Source organism: Larus michahellis, chromosome 1 (genome assembly GCF_964199755.1).
Source record: "Larus michahellis chromosome 1, bLarMic1.1, whole genome shotgun sequence".
Classification (NCBI taxonomy): Eukaryota; Metazoa; Chordata; class Aves; order Charadriiformes; family Laridae; genus Larus; species Larus michahellis.
In genome coordinates this window covers 163,100,031-163,117,197 of record NC_133896.1, presented here as the reverse complement: position 1 = coordinate 163,117,197, position 17,167 = coordinate 163,100,031, and the positions used below count along the sequence as shown (strand labels likewise).

The following is a 17,167-nucleotide window of genomic DNA, read 5'->3' as shown; positions in this document are numbered from 1 at the left end:
CTGGCTGTCACAAAAAAATCCCATACCAGAACCCAGCTTGGTTTCTTATTGCTGCTATGTTCTGTGCCATTCTGAAGCAGACATAAGCATAAGCACACTGTTGGGCTAAGACCAAGGAGTTTGAGAGCTATTTTCACAGCTGCTTTTTAGAACTAAATCACACTAATCAATTTTTCAGAGATGATTAAGCCTACAAGTCCAAACCACTCGCAAGAAGTGAAGCTAAGGTGTACATAGAACAGATCAAGGCATCCAAGTGAGCAATTGCACACACTGGGAGACGAAGTTAAACTTCAGACTTTAATTTCTACATCAGCAACATCTTCACCAAATGTGATGTCCCAACCTTTCCTTTGAACAGGCAGGTCCCACAGACAACAATGGCTAGTATAAACTAGAAGCAGCAGACAGAGAAAACTGCTTGCAACTACCTTTCTTTAAATGTCAGCTAAAATCTTTGCTATGTCATGTGTTGGGAGAGTCTAAATATGGGGGCCGGAATTTGCAGAGTGCCCTCCACTTGCATGTTCCTGCCAGAAACCTTGGCCTTAACTAGCACCCTGCTGACCTGCGGCCAGATCCCCCCTTCGACTCAGTGCCCCCTCACAACCACACGCAGAGTCCCTACACTGTACAACAGTGTACAGACTCTCAGCAGTGATTCCTTGCCTTACAAAAAATCCTGATGAAGGTCCTGCCAAAAAAAAAACATAAAAACACCCCCACCACAAACACAACAAAACACCAAGAACTGTTATCTAGCTCTGCAAAATACCTCAAGTCTCTCCCCACGCAAAACATGCAGAGAAGGAAACATTTCAAAACTTTAGCTAGGAGAGGCCTTCTGTGGCCAGAGGAGCACTTGTGAAACGAGCAGGAAATCCAGCCTTCTTTATACCTTATAGCTTCCAGTAGTGCTTGAGGGTGAAGGAGACAAGCAACCACTCCCTGAGTGACCAGCACCACTTCTCAGCTTCCCTTTGTGCTGGGGAGGTGAAGCTGAACCAGGCAGTTGCTGTTTCCCTGCACTCAGAGCACCTCTGGGGCAGCGGTTGTCCTGTGTGACCTGGCTGGTATGACACTTCTTGCTGAAATATAAGGTGGGCACTACAGTAAGTAATACACCCACTGCTGGCTTTAGAAACACCCGAGGGACTGGATAATTGAACCACTGCAGTATCCCTTCTTCTGAATCACACTAAATTACTATAGTTTATTGCTTTTTAAAAATATGTATTTTAATAAATTCTTCAAGGTATAAAGACACCTCCAATACTATGTTGTGGACCCCCCATTAATACAAGCACTAGATTAATTTGGAAAAGACATTCTTTTAACATCATGAAAATCTAATTTTCCATCTAAAACCATTGTCCAGAAAGCATATACTTACATATAATGACCTTTCAATATAATTTAAATATTTTATTATAACATTAGAGTCTAGTATACGATAACACATTAGTTTTAAGAAAATACAGCATTGCAGAATGAGTATGTGCTTCGCACCCAGCAATCTCCTTCAGAGCAAGTTATTTTTAGTTGAAAGGTATACTTCCCACTGTTTATTTTAAAATTAATTTGAAATGCAACTAGCTGACAGAATCAACATCTGTGAAGATGAGACTTAGAGATTTATGCAAATGGTGATTTTCTGAATTAATCTGTGTTATAGAAAAGACTGTCAATTTCTTTGAGTATTTATGCCCTATTACTTAATTAGCTGTTTTGATGATGGAAGTCGAACTGCCTTTTTATTTATAGTGGGAGATTGGCAAAGGTTCGGTGGAATGTACGAGCTGAAGTGCCAGTTCTGATGCCTTGTCCGACTACTACACGGGTGGTGCTACACGAATTACTACTTAGAGTTATAATGTACTTGACACGTAACTGCGGCTTGTCTGTAAAATATTATGGGCCAAATCCCAATGCCTGTATTCATGGAAGCGGCCCTTCAGTCAGTGGGATTATTTCTGCAAATTAAGCTAACAGGATTTAGGCCAGTGCTGTGAAATATTTGCAATCCGTTCTACCTGTGTAAACTTACCTTTTTTCTCCTAACAGAGCCACGAGTGCTCAACAATACCCTGAGAGAACAGTAGCTGTCCTGTAAAAATGTGTCAGTGGCACTGAGACTGTAACTGCATCAGAGAACTAAGACTACATCGTTCAACTTTTTTAATGGGTGATGCTGGGGTTGAACTAACATTTCACAACTTGAGCTTTCTCCAAGCTCAAGGCTAGCAGCGATGTCCTGGTTTTGCCAAAGTCAGGGGGATTTTTGCTGCTGAGATCAGTTGTACCTGCCTTGCACCTTGTGTTGACCCATTTAAAAGAAGATCAGTATTCTTGGCCTTGGAAGTTGAGCCTTCAAGTAGTCAACACATGGCTCCAAATGCCAAGAGAAACCAGGGCATGGAAGTCAGAGACACTAACAATGTGGTTTGTCTTCCATACAGTGAATTTTAAAATTTCTTAGCGGCCATCTTACAGTGATGCCTCTGAACAGAACCCCTGCCATCCCATTCCTTCTTCGGGAGGTCAGGGAAGGAGAAGGACAGGGTCACCCCCTGTCCTTCTCATGGCTCAGTACTTGCAGACCAAGAAGACGTACAAAAATAGAGAAGTCGGATCGGTTGAAAACAGTATAGCAAACATCTATTTTTTTTATATTTAGTATTAGTGAGAAAGCCAGTCCATTCGAGAAGTTGCAATGGCCAAAAGAAGGGTGAAATTTGTAGCCATGGCAACACTGAGATTGTGCCTATTGACTGTTGTCAGGAAACCATGTGAAAACATGCAATTTAGAGGCATTAGCGGAAGGAGGAGGTCTACTTGTTCCAAAACCCATACTGTGCCTCCTTATAAAGCACTTACTGTTTCAAAATGATTTTAGGTTTTGTCTGTTTTAGTGCAGAAGGCACTTTAATGTGCAAACTCAAAATTTAGCCTGTAGTGTCACCATTTTTGTTAGTGTGCTTTTCCTCTCTGTATTCGTAGCACAAAAAGTCCACTGCAACAGTCCTGGCCATTTTAGGTTTGCACTTCTTCGGGGGTTAGCCCCTAAAAATTTATTGTAGCAAATTCTGCTGATGCAGACCTCACACTATCTCCTACATTACGCAGTAATGCAAGTATTTCTTCAGTCACATTTTGAAAATAATACATTCCAGACAAACCTCAGATCACATATTTTATAATTGTCTTATTGTAAACTGATTCAGTGGTCTTTATTTAGAGCAGACAACACCAGTCGGAATTCCCCAGTCTTTGCTAGGAAGACACACTCCTTTGGAGGGACACCATCACTCACATCATCGATCGCAATTTTCGAGTGCAAAATTTTAACTGAATCTATTACCCTATTAAGAGATGTTTCATTAGAAAACTACAAAAAGAAACCATATACTATAAAGCATGCTTCTGAACCATTCATAACGAGGTGAATACGTATACAAATAAACAATAATTAAAAAATAATGAGAGACTCTTGCTTCTGGCTATCATATAAAAAGTATTAAAAATGTTTCAATCCAGTATTGCTGGAACACTCCTTTGATATTGGTAACAGGTCTTTTGACAGAAAATAAAAACCAAATTTGGATATTTTCTGTTTGGAAAAAATGGAATTATTTACTGGAGTAAATATTTTCTAACTCTTCAAACAGGTATTTTAGTACACACATGTATCTGTTAAAATTCAATATGATAGTTCTTACTGAGGCCTAAATGGCCTCAGATCAAAATGTCCAAAATAATTTAAAACTTTACTAACATCTTGATATATTTTGTCAATGTTTTCCTGCAAGAGGATCTTTCTCAGATACTTCTGAAATACCTTACACAAGGTATATACCTTATACTGAAATATCTTATACAAGGGACTTGGGTGTACAGCAAGGTGGTACTATCACTCAATTTAGAGACAGAGGCCTGACTTCATTAGGAAAGCTTATGTTTTATTATATTCTTTTTGCTTTCTTCAGCATTTAAAAAATGAATTATATTGAATGCTTAATGATGTTACTGGCTGCTTTTCTAAGCACGTTTTCCGAAATAGAAAGCAGGGTGGTACACTGTTCCCTGTGGGAAGGCATTTTTTGTCTTACATTTGCTGGCCAGCTTCCCATACATCAAGTCCAGGTTGATAATTAAAAATTGTTGCCTAGCCATTTTGTTTGCTAAATGCATGACCCTTGAGGCTGCCTTATTCATTGTTATTTAATTGTTCTAACCAATGCAGTTTCACTAAAATAGATACATTGGATAACCAAACTGGAATGACAGAAACAAATAAATTGTCACTGGAAGCAACCCATGTACACTCAGTCTAATCCATTATTAAAGAAATGGCAGTATTTTTATTCAGAACAGTGTGCTTCAATACATACATTAGCTCCAATTTCCACTGATTTTCAATGTTCTGTTCTGAATTAACACAATGCCCCTAAATATCCATTATTTATATCCAAAAGGCAAACACTTATTTTGTCAATGCAGACAGGTTTTATAACCCTGTGTAAAATGAGCATTCCTGTACAAATCAAGAACAACCACTTTAATAATATGAAAATATAAATTATGTGTAGACATGTTTTATATGAATTTTGTAGCTAATAGTGTTGATTGTGCATGAATCCTCTTTCTGCAACGTGGTAGAGTGCCGTTAAGGCATATGCTTTGTCGTGTCATCATCAGGGTGCATACATAACATTTCCCTATATTCCCTCAACAGCAGAAATATAATACCCAACCCAAAGAAAGACAAACCTCACTACTGAAGGACTATAGGAAGACTCTTACACCCAGAAAATACAATTCTTTTATCTACACATATGGAGATAAACTGGTTCTCATGGTTCTCAGAAGGAAAGGAAGACTGCTAGCATAATAACAAATACGATATATCAATGATATGGAAATAATAACGAGCAACAAGTAATCAATGCTGTTTATACTTGCCCGTGGAAAGGTTGTAAATCTATCCAGTTCTTCCACAAAGCAAAACATCTGTAAACTGATTGCTGACATTACGATTAAAAGGCTGGCAGTAAATACCACCAAACTCCCAAGTTTTTTTCCTGGTCCAAATATCTTATACACAAAATCTTCCAAAGCAGGAGAAATCTTTATAAGCCGAACCACTCTAAGAACCTGCAAAGAAAGAGAAAATACAACTGTATTAATTATCCGATTATGACATTAATCAACAGCTTTTCACAGGGTCAGAGACTCCCAGGCCAAAAAGGGACACGCAGTCTTGTAGCCTAGTAAATATCAGGTTGCCACCACTTGTAACAGACCACAAGTTGTGTGTCAGGTTAAGAGCACAAGCCCTGGAACTTGCCAGGCTTTGTCTGTACTTATTCTGGCCTGCCTGAAGATTTATTTTAGCTATTAACAGCAGTCATCTAATGACCAGGTAACTGTTAATTAACTTTGTCTTTTGCTTAGCTTTTTACAATCGTGTGGCGTAATGCTTATTGTTACATAGCTCTTCTCCTCTAACATATAGTAATAACAAGCTGTAATTTTGCATAGAATGAGCTATCTATGACCCTTTCATAAAATGCAGCATCCGGGCTTACAGGCACGGGATGACAGCAGAGATCTTGAGAGTGCAGGCACAGGAGGGTAATCAAGGCTCTCAAGGCTATAATCAACTCACCAATCGCCAACAGTCATCACAGAAACCCAACTGGGTAAAGCTGGTTTTGGGGAAACAAAGGGAACAAAGACACAGGCAAAACACACTACAGACAGTAAATATGAATGTAATGTGGAACTACAGACCAATGAATGTTTACAGTGTGTTACCAAACGTAAGAATGGCTTCAGGCAGAGGTCAAAATATATCAGCCTCATTTTAGCAACTGAGAATCTATTGCAGTGCTGGGTAAATTGCTCCAGTTTGATTGTCATCACTGTTTAAAATTCATACCTACTCTAAATGGACAGGGTCCTGAACGGTCTTTGAAGAAAGCTCTGCTTTGAGCAGCAGGCTATATGAGATGACTTTGACGGGTCACTTCCAACCTAGATTTTCCTATGATTCTACGTTATTTATTACACCAGGTTACATATTCTCATAAAGAACTGCCAACTCTTCTTCCACAAGTCATCTTTCCATTTCAGTGACCCAACACAAAATTTCTTGGCATTGCCGTGTAACCTAGGAAGTTTGGTAATTAACATATTTTGCTGTTTCATACTATATAAAACAAGAGAAATTTTGGGCAGCATTTCTCATTAACAGAGGAAACAGCATTGCATGCCACTGACATATTTGACATATTTGACACCTCCCAGTACTAGTAGTGGTGGACAAACTGTGATTGTGTGTAGAACTCCTGACCCATTCATTGCTGACTCTACCTTGGAAAAGCTGCTAAGGGCCCTGATCCTCCTATTTCTGCCACTCATGGTGGCACAAACAGTGACATAACATCAGTATCAACAAGCGGCAGTGGCAGCCACAGCAGTTGCTGGAGACAACAGGCAGGAGCATATGAGGCAAATGAGATTCTGCAGTTCTTACAAAGAAAAGGAGTCTCTAGCCCAAGGTATTGCCTTGCAATATGATTCCCACAAGAATCATATTGAAACTGAAAGGCAGGAATTACAGTGCAATTACAGGCTGACCTTATGTACAAGTCAAATACAATTACTGTGCTGTTTCGGAGAGAAAATAAGTCTGACAGAAGGATATGGTAGTTGTTTACAGAAAGACTTCATGGTACCTTGTAGCTTGCTAATAACGTAAACCTCTGCATTTTGCATGAAACTCATCTCCCTACCTATCCGTCAGGTACGCAGAATATGCTAGTCATCTAGGCTCTGCCGTCAAAGCGGAGAGAGAGAGAGAAAGTAAACTCAAGAGCTGGACTTATTCCAAACATACCAGACCCCTTGTGTGAGATGGGACAAGCCCTCACTGTCTTCAGTAGTTTAAAAGGGCCCTAGATACAGAGATTACACTAGACAGCTTGATTTTCACAACATTAGAACAAGGTGAGATAAAGTCCTATGTTTCACATTGGTACCACAATCCCATCACATATAATCTGAGTACATGAAACTGGTTACCCAGACAGTGACAGACAGTGAGATGAGTGAGATTTCCAAGTACTGTGAGCATGCAAACATGGTGCCTTCTAACTTACAAGATCTACTTGCAGTGCAAATGTTAGCTCTGTTCCCGTCAACATTAGTGTAAACATTGACCCCCGCGGGTGTAAAGATTTCATGTTAGTCAGTATTCTGAGTTGTACTTTAGATAAACTGTGTTATCTGCCTTACTTTTTTCCGCCTTCCTTTGGGGAATTTTAATTGACCTTTAAGCAACACGCTAATTTTATTCATACTATTTGGGGTTTTTTTGCATTTATTTTCATTAGGTGACAAATTGAATCTAACAAAAGTACACTCTAATGAACATTTATGCATTCTATGTAATTGGATCACAAATTGTGTTAAAGAGCTGCAGAAGCTGCACTATTTGGATTAAATATAAAAATATGTTAAAAAACAAATCAAAACAAGAAATACAAAAGAGGAACCACAGCTTTGTTACAAAGAATGTCTGCATCTCCTAAGAGGGACAATATTTATTCTGAAAATGACTCAGCGATATTTTGCCCAAGCACAAATACAATCCCACCTCTTCAGTCCAGTACAGGTCAAATTCTATTCAAATCTCTCCCTTTTATGACGGTTCATTACAGATCTCTGCAATAATATGCAAATTTTGTCATTTCTCCACTGATCTGCTGTTCTATAGATTGTAGCCATGGAATGGTGCTTTGCTGTAGTCTTTTACAGAGAGCTTTGCAAAGTGTTTTGAATGAAAGCACAGCGAATGCAAGAAAGAGAGGTGGGAGGGTGGACAGTAGCCAATGTGGTTAAGAGTGAACGATGTGTTGGTGAAAGGTAACGATAAAGACCAATGAATAATGCAGAGTGAAATATATGTGAAGGAAGACTAGATAAGCCAAATGATATTTCTGCTTGCTACCCTGGAATGTGTCACATAAGACTTCTGTTTTCAGTAATCTGTTTTGTTGGCTGACAAGGAACACATTTAACCTGTCATCGTTGCTACCTAAAGGCCTGGAAATCTGCCTAACGTCAAGACGTATCCATGTGAAAAAAAGACTTTTTGACCTTGGTTGATTTGAAAATGTGTTATCTAGCTTGCCCAGAAGCTTAATTGCGGGGGAATACAGTGCATACTTCCCTTACACACTGACATCAAAGGTAAAGTATTTTCCAACCTTACTGTCATTTGCCTCTTAGGGGGATCTGGATTGCAAAATACAACGCAAATCTTCCAGTGTAGCAGGTGTTTCTGCTCGTAAAATGTATGTCTCTCATATATTTTGGAAAAAAAAAATAATCGCATCCTGACATTTTCTGTCATAAAAGCTAGCACTTTTTTCAAAAAAAACCTACCACCATCCCCGTCCTACAAAACTAATTATATCCATTAAAAAGAAAAGACATATTGTTTTACTATCAACATCTGGCTACATTTTAATTAAACTTCAGCCCTATGAGTTAGTTACCCATTTAGTCCAACATGTTCATAACTGATATTTACAATTCCTAGAAAGAAATCATCAGATGTTAAGTGGAGTCTGCCCTAATAAATATGGACCAACTATTAACTAAGTTGCTAACTGTTTTAACGGTGAGCTCCCAGCCACATTTCTGTGTGCTTTTGACACAAGAGTGCAACGACATACTCCTGACAGCCCATCCTTTCTTGCAGGTTAGAAATATCATGCCACATTGAATAACAACATTTTGCATATTTGGACAGCCCAATTAAAGGTATAACCATCTAAAAGCCTTCAAATGACACTAGGTGAAAGCAAAATAGAATTTGTCATCCTGGAAGCTTTCTCAAGCAGGTTTGTAGAGCCATTTAGAAAAAATACAGGATGACATTTGCAGAAGTCTGAAAAAGCCATCATATTTCAACCCATGCGTGGGGACGCTGCTCCCCCCATATTGTACTCACTTAATTACACTATGTGTCACTGTAGCGAATCACATTTATTGACAGGACTCTGTCTGATGATTTATTATTTGCCTTTATTGATTATTAATTATTCACCATGCCAATCCATTGCTGAATAACGGACAGATATGAATCCTTTAATATATATATTTTAAATCCCTTTCTTTATCACTGTAGATTATAACACATTATAATGAAACTTGGTGCTTTCTCCCACAACTGGAGCAACCTGAGCACTTCAAGGAGGATGAATGGGGAACTGGTTGGACTGGCTGACAGAGGAAGAAGCAGAAGTCGAGGCTCAATAAAGGACAATGAATAAACTAATTCAGAACCTAATGAACAGCGTAGCTCAGGTAAGAAACGGGAGTTACTGAAAACAGAAAGGACTTCTCAGCGAACTTAGAAAGAATCCTATTTCTGTAAATCCACCCAATAAACATAGTTAAGAACACATATATTTGTTATTTTAAAGATATTCTCAAAATGAGTCAATCCTGTGAGAAAATCAGTAGTCTAAGAGTGGAAGTAAATCAGAGCAAAATGTTAATGGGTAATGTTTTTAATTAGTATATAGGGTAAAATGTAAAAGTATCTGATCATACCTGAAAATATGTAAACTGAGAGTGATAGAGGTCTGGATAAATATGAAGAGTAGTTCCAATCACAAGCAGCAGCTCAAATTTGTGAAGAGATGAACTGATGTATCCTGTGAATCCCAAACACCAGATCTTCAGGAGAGCTTCTAAATCAAATAGAACTGTAAAAGCAACCTAGACAAATATATAAAACAAGAAAGATGCATTCAAAACACTGAGTTAAATTACAAGTTTCTATGACATGATGTCTATCAAGGTTTTGTAGGGCTAAAATAAAGATCTCCATAATATTTAACAAAACCACTCATACACTATATAGAATAAACAATCAATAATAGATTACCTCATATTGGCTTACGTTATTCCTTAAAATGTGCACTTTATGAAATTTTTTGAAGTCTCAACACAGACATCTAGGTAGATTCCAAAATATGGAAAGCATGAAATAATAAATCCATCCAGTTGACCTTTCTCTTTGTGTCACAGATAAAAAGTAAAAAATTTATGGGACTTTTTTTCAAAATGTAAACAACACATATGAGCTGTCTGAAGAATTTTAAGAGATCTAAGGAACAAACCGAAGTTTAAAGGTCTCTTGTCTGAATATTGCTATTTTCTAAAACATCCATAGTAATATGACAACTAAAACAGGCAGAAAGGGCGTGACTGGACTTAAGCATTAGAACAAACTAAAATAAGAGGAAATTCAAGCTCAATCCAGAATTGGTAAATTTGCACAATTTTAAAACGAGATAGTGTTAAAGAAGTTGAGCAAAGAGAGTCAGGTGGGAAGGTACAGGGGAAGAAATCTGCTTGTAGGCATTGGATGATTGTGCCATTCTTCCAGAGGCCTCTCTTGAAATATTTATACACTAAAATGCACGCTATATAGCTTGAAAATAAGGGACAATTTTGCATAGCTTTACACCTCCAAGACTTTTTTTGTCTTACTTCTCTCACTACTGAAAATCCTTCTGGCTAGACACACTTCTTCCTCACCTGCCTTCTTATTTTACCACTGTATATACTCTGAGATACTCTCTCCCTCACTTCCCAACAGCCAGGAAACCCAGTGGCAAAGATGTTTTTCCTTGACTCAGCAATTTTCCTCTTTGACCCTTTACACACTTTGGGGCTTAAAAGAGACACTGAAAACAACATTAGGTGGCATCTATATACAACTAATACTTTCCAAGTGCTGTGCAAACATTAACAGAATACAGCTCAAATCTCCTTTGAGCAGAAGCATTATTAGTCTTTCAAGGTGGAGAGCTAAATGGACTGTGGGCCATAAAGTTTACTGGATTCAGCAGGGGATAACAAAGTTAGAGACTAAGATTTTAATCCGGAATCTGACAGTGACAATCTCTGGGATGCTGCCTTAAGTAGTTATATTATTTAAAATTTAAACTCTCCAGTCCATCAAAAATATATTTATCAACATGAAAGACAGGTTTTGTGAGATAGCTAAATAAAATTTTACATATTTTATTTGTACAGGACTGGCACAAGCATGAGTAGAGATGGAAATTTATCACTGCAGTTTATATCCTATGTTTATTTCCCTAGTCCACGCAGCTGTTTATGAGCAGTGCTACCAGCTATATCATCTGGCTTCCTCAAGGCACACAAAACAGTTATCAGGCTTCAGATATCCTCTGAACGATTAAATCATAGAATCATAGAATTGCTGAGGTTGGAAGGGACCTTTAAGGTCATCGAGTCCAACCTTTAACCTACCCTGACAAAAGCCACTTCTAAACCATGTCCCTAAGTACCACATCTACCCTTTTTTTAAACACCTCCAGGGATAGTGAATCCACCACCTCCCCGGGCAGCCTATTCCAATGTTTAATAACCCTTTCAGTGAAAAAATGTTTCCTAATATCCAATCTAAACCTCCCCTGACATAACTTGAACCCGTTTCCTCTCGTCCTATCACTTGTCACCAGGGAGAAGAGGTCACCCCCCATCTCTCTACAACCTCCTTTCAGGTAGTTGTAGAGGGTGATAAGGTCTCCCCTCAGCCTCCTCTTCTCCAGGCTAAACAACCCCGGGTCCCTCAGTCATTCGTCATAAGGTTTGTCCTCCAGACCCCTCACCAGCTTTGTAGCCCTTCTCTGGACACGCTCCAACACCTCAATGTCCCTCTTGTAGCGAGGGGCCCAAAACTGAACGCAGTACTCGAGGTGGGGAATCAAGGCAAAATGCTTCATAGGACTCCAAAAATTTCTTCACACTAGAAAATTTCAGTCATACACAGTGTAGGGACACCTTCATACTCATATTCTCGAATGCACCTGGCCAGTTTTTCAACCCTTGTCCTGGCAGCTCAAAGAGCTCAAGGAGAACAATGAGCCACGTTTGAAGAGATTACCTCTTTACAGGAAAATCTCTATCTATCTAAAACACAGGGAAAATGTTTTATCAAAAAAATCTTAAAACGAAAGCTCACTCTTAATGAAAACACATTTAATTGAGTCCTAAAAGAACAAGGGGGTTGAATTAGAAAAAATGGAACGGTGGGTAGAAAGCAGCTGGAATTCAGCCTCAGAGCAGGTGGAATAACAATGCCATTTAAATACACACGTACATACTTCAGAGCACACAGGCTTTCTATTAGGACAAGACCAACAAATAACGATGTTAAGTGTATTTTAATTTATTCCAAAAATGTGTGGGCGGGATCATTTGCATTTTACATGCTTGTCAAACGAATTCAAACCACTAGCACTTAAAAATGTATCAAATGGTTTGCATAACATCTGATTACATTTATACACCTGTCTTCCTGCTGACAGAGCTTGTATTTTTTTCCTTCCTTGTAATTAATTACAGGAGAAGATTCAGAATACCTAGAACTTTTTGTTAGGTGTGAAATGTAATACAATTTTATAGACTTTTTTTTTTTTTTAAACTGAAATCACTCCTTTCATTGCTGTACAGACAGGGGAAAGGCATATTCACATGAGAAGCCAGAGCAGACCCACGGAGAAAAAGCAGGGCGAAGACATGAGCAGCCGCCCTTCACCAGGTTGCCAGTGTTGCTTTGGGGAGGCCAATGGGGAGCTACCAGGAATGGGCTGCTTCTCTGAGGGCTACCTCCCACTCAGTCACCTGGAAGCCTTATGGTGTTCATGCCGCCTTCAGCAACTTTTACTTTTGCTGGTAGCCCTTTAACAGCTTTCTGCAGAGGCAGAGCTCAGTATCAGCCAGCATCTAACAGTGACAGACCCAGTTCGTTTTCCTTTGTAACTGTGGCTTACTGGAAAGGTTATCAAGCTGTCGGGAAAAACAAGAATTCTTCTGAGCAGGATCAGTGGGATAAAGGGCACAGACCTCCAGCACTTCCCTTGCTACCAGATTTGACACAGCACTCGATCTGTCCTTCAGCCAAGACAGGGACAGGGCAAAGGCTACACAAAGGCAGCAGTGCAAGGGGCCAGGCTGCAAAAGGAACCTAGGAAGAAGTGTACAGAAGCATCTGGGTTTGAACCCTGGTGTTCAGACCCTTTAAACCAGTACTTGGAGGAATCTCACACGTCTCCAAGGGGACTTCTAGTCTGTAACCTCTTTTAATGGAAGACAATGTGGCAGCTGCATATAAAAGCAAACATCCATCACTATTCTGTCTAGGTATTGAGCAGGTAAAGTCAACAACCGCAATAACAATTACCAAAATTGGTTTGAAGGTTTCCTCTTTCCAGGTTCTTAGATACTGCACTGGGAGTTTGAGTCATCCTGTTAAAAGTCTGGTTTTGCTTAATGTGCAGTTGAAATGCTTGTCAGAACCTCTTATTTACAACTGGGTACACAAAATTATGCAACCAATGGGATCTGGGTTTAGAATTCGTTTCTTTCTTTTATCTTCTTGTCTAACCATTGCCTCCTCTTCTCTCGAGTCTGACTTCTCTTTTCAACGACGAGAACAGTTGGGTTTTTTTCTTGGCACTGGGTATCTCAATAACTTCACTTAGATTTGTCTACTGAATTTAAGTGGATGCATTTCTACAGTTCTAGGCCATGACAACGTCTGGTCCATAGGACGGACCGAGTGAGCTATTTTATTAGACATGTCTGCCCCTAAAGCCAGCGGTTTCCAAGATGACTTCTGGAAAACGTATCAGAAAGCTGGATATGTTTGCTGTAACCTGTCTGGCCATTTTCTTTAGCAAAGGGAATCCCCACTGCTGCGGTTGCTCAGGTAAGTTCCCTCTGAAGGGAAAGCTTTCTGCAGCCTAGTCTAATGGAAAATACAGAGCAACAGCAGTGCATCCTGCTCCAACCCATCTCCCTCACCAAGCAAACAAACCCACCGCTATGGAGTAATCCGCATTGTTTGAGTATTCAGCCTCTTCAAGGCTCTTAAAAACAATTTCTTTGTATGCCCCGTGCTGCAAAGAACAAGTTTCACAATAACTGAGTAGGAAATAACACCAGCTTGTCAATTTCTCCTCTCTCCCAGGATGTTTTTTACTCTTCTGCTCTTCTGATCCTGTATTTTACACCTCCTTCTATAAGATACTAGGGGTTTGTTCTTGTTTGATTTTTATAGTGTCTCTAGTAAAAACGTTGCAGGTAAAAAAAAATAAAGAAAAACAACAAATGGGCATCAAAAGAGTATGCCTTACAAATAAACAAAATGCCTTTCTCTCTTCCAGAGAGAATATTTCTCTATTCTCTAATTTACCTTACATACTTAGAAAGGTAAACATGTAGAATGTAAACAAATTAGTTTTCTGAAAACCTCCCCACTAATAAATGAATAATCTAAGCTATACAGAGACAGCAAAATATATCTTTAAAGAAAACTGGACATTGCTCATAGGACAGAATTATAATACACTAGTCTACATGACAGACTCAACGTGAATTATTGAACCCTGGCAAATATTTCTGTTGGAAAAAAAACCCCAAACCCTACACTTGAAATAGATGTTGAAGAGAGTGTTTCTAGCACTGATTAATAAAAGCATAATTATACTACATATTCAGTGCCAAAACAGAAATAGCACATGCAGCATTTCCTATTTTGGATATAAATAGAATTAATGTTATTTTGTTAAGAATCCAGGCCCCGCTTGCTGTATCCTGGGCATAAAGCAAAAATGCCTACCGTGAAAAGCTAATGCTGACTGAATTATTTGTTTCTGGCCTAGGATATTGTACTGGTTTTGGCTGGGATAGAGTTAATTTTCTTCATCGTAGTTTGAATGGTGCTGTTTGGGATTTGTGATGAAACAGTGTTGATAACACAGGGATGTTTCAGCTATTGCTGAGCAGTGCTTGCACAGAGTCAGGGCCTTTTCTGCTCCTCACACCGCCCCGCCAGCGAGCACGCTGGGGGTGCTCAAGGAGTTGGGAGGGGACACAGCAGGGACAGCTGACCCCCACTGACCAACGGGATATTCACAGAATCACAGAACCATAGAATGGTTTGGGTTGGAAGGGACCTTAAAGATCATCTAGTTCTAACCCCCTGCCACGGAGAGGGACCCCTCCCACCAGACCAGGTTGATCAAAGCCCCATCCAGCCTGGTCTTGAACACCTCCAGGGATGGGGCACCACAGCTTCTCTGGGCAGAAGAAGTGATATCTCGCCCCACGACTTGTCTCACTTTTACCCTGCTGATTCTCCCCCCTATTCCACTGGGGGAGAGTGAGCGAGCGGATGAACTTTTTGACTTGTGATTCCTCTGCCATTGGTATATGGGTTGCCAACAAGGCAATACCAATGGCAGAGCAATCATAAGGAATATACTGCTATCATGCGCTCTAGCCTAGGAATGTCCCTTCTGGCTCCAAAGAAGGAACGTGTAATTATCAAAGCTAGGAAAACTGCAGTAACCATAAAGCTAGGCATGTGCACAATTCAGGCAACTGTGATCAACACTTTCAGAGAACTGATGTCAGTGAATTTCAGCACTGGTGGCTTTATACTCAGGTAAAGAGACAATTCACAGTGCCCATGAAAATAAGTATTTTTAATAAAGATTGATACAATACTGATTTCGCTCTTGACTCTGGAAAAACAAGTATCTACTTGAAACTATGTCTGCACATTAGTACCAAAGACTTCAAGCCTTTTTATTCTTTTAAAAATTGAATTAAATAGTACTAAAAAGACACGTAGGCAAGTTTCTAAGATCTCTAGTGCATGCTCTACAGCAAAGTCTTTGACCAGCTAATGACTCAAGCAGACTTCCTGCCAGAATGTCACTTATAAAGAAACTTCTTACCTCCACTTCACTGGTTCAGGAGCACAATGTCCTCCTTCACCAAATTAATGACTGAACACATGTTTTTGTTTGCAGTCTTCTCTTGAGGTTACTGAAGCCAGGCTATTTGCAACATTATTTTGGTTATGCTTAAGGACCTTCTTGCAGCTAAGCATATGCCAAATAAAGATGACGTAGGAAGAAGTACTATATTCTTCAAAGACAATGTTTTGTCATTTTTTTAATCGTTAAATTCTTCTGGATCTTACGCTCCTGCTAGAGAAAGACAGCAACTCTACAGCCATTCATTGCCTGCAGAAGTTATACTTAAGCCTCAGCTCACTACCACTGAGATTTTGTTTGAGGACATTACCTTTCAAAAGGTTGTAAGACAGGGCTGTCAGCCATTGTCAGACCGAGGAACCTGAGCAAGTTAGCAAAGAATTCTTGGAATGCTTAAGGAAATAAAAAAATTACATACTAAAATGTGCTTGACATTCACATTTTCTACTTTAGCTTATCTTGAAAAATATCCAGGTAGTCATTTCAGCGTACTCACCTCAGCTAGGTAAAATTCATCATATTGTCTCTTGAAATTTTCTCCTTTGTAGTAGTTACTAGCAGCAACAATCACATCTACAGCCACCATGCTTAGTATGAACATATGAAACACGGATGACCTCATCATTTTCTGCAAAAAACCCAAAAAATTTTATCATCAAAATGAGTCCAGCCACACGCATTATAAAGTTTTATTACAAAAACATAATCAGCTATAATATGTCAAAACATAATCAGCTATAATATGTTTTTATAAAGGTGTTTTGCATGATTGTAATTTATTACTCTAAAATATATTCTAATATATTCCTTCAACTGGTTTATATGTGCAAGTTTGGGTTTTTTTTGACTTTTTAGTTTTTTATTTGCCAATTGACTACTTACTTACTGAAGGTTTATGATTTAATACGACATCCATTGCTTTAGTATGTTTTTAAAGCATAAACTGTACTTCTAACTGCTCAGTTGCCCTTGGTTAATACTCCTTCATTATGATTTACTCATGCAGATCTTAATGACTTACTGGTCAGGAAAAAGTAACATCAATTCTATCTTGTGGATGGCTTTCGCTCAAGAAAGACAAGCAATATGGGATTCATCTGATGCCAAACTATTGCCTAAAAGTATAAACCATATCTACATATAGTGGATATGCACATCTGGGCCAATGAACTGTGAAGTAGTTCACAGACAATTCACATATCTGTGCAGTTAATGCATTGTGTCACTGCTGCTGCAATCCCACATGAGAAAAGAGAAATGGAGGC

The 17,167-nt window shown here is 39.1% G+C and overlaps 1 protein-coding gene across 4 annotated transcripts in view; it reads right to left on the bottom strand.

The window, feature by feature from the left end:
• NALCN (sodium leak channel, non-selective) overlaps window positions 1-17,167 on the bottom strand; it is a 232,194-nt gene that overhangs the window by 93,985 nt on the left and 121,042 nt on the right. For all 4 annotated transcript variants that reach the window (XM_074562155.1, XM_074562147.1, XM_074562164.1 and 1 more), the window contains 3 exons: window positions 16,399-16,530; window positions 9,628-9,795; window positions 4,963-5,154 (listed from right to left, as the gene is read on the bottom strand). In XM_074562155.1, coding sequence (XP_074418256.1) covers window positions 4,963-5,154; window positions 9,628-9,795; window positions 16,399-16,530 — 492 coding nt within the window. The remainder of the gene's footprint in view (window positions 1-4,962; window positions 5,155-9,627; window positions 9,796-16,398; window positions 16,531-17,167) is intronic.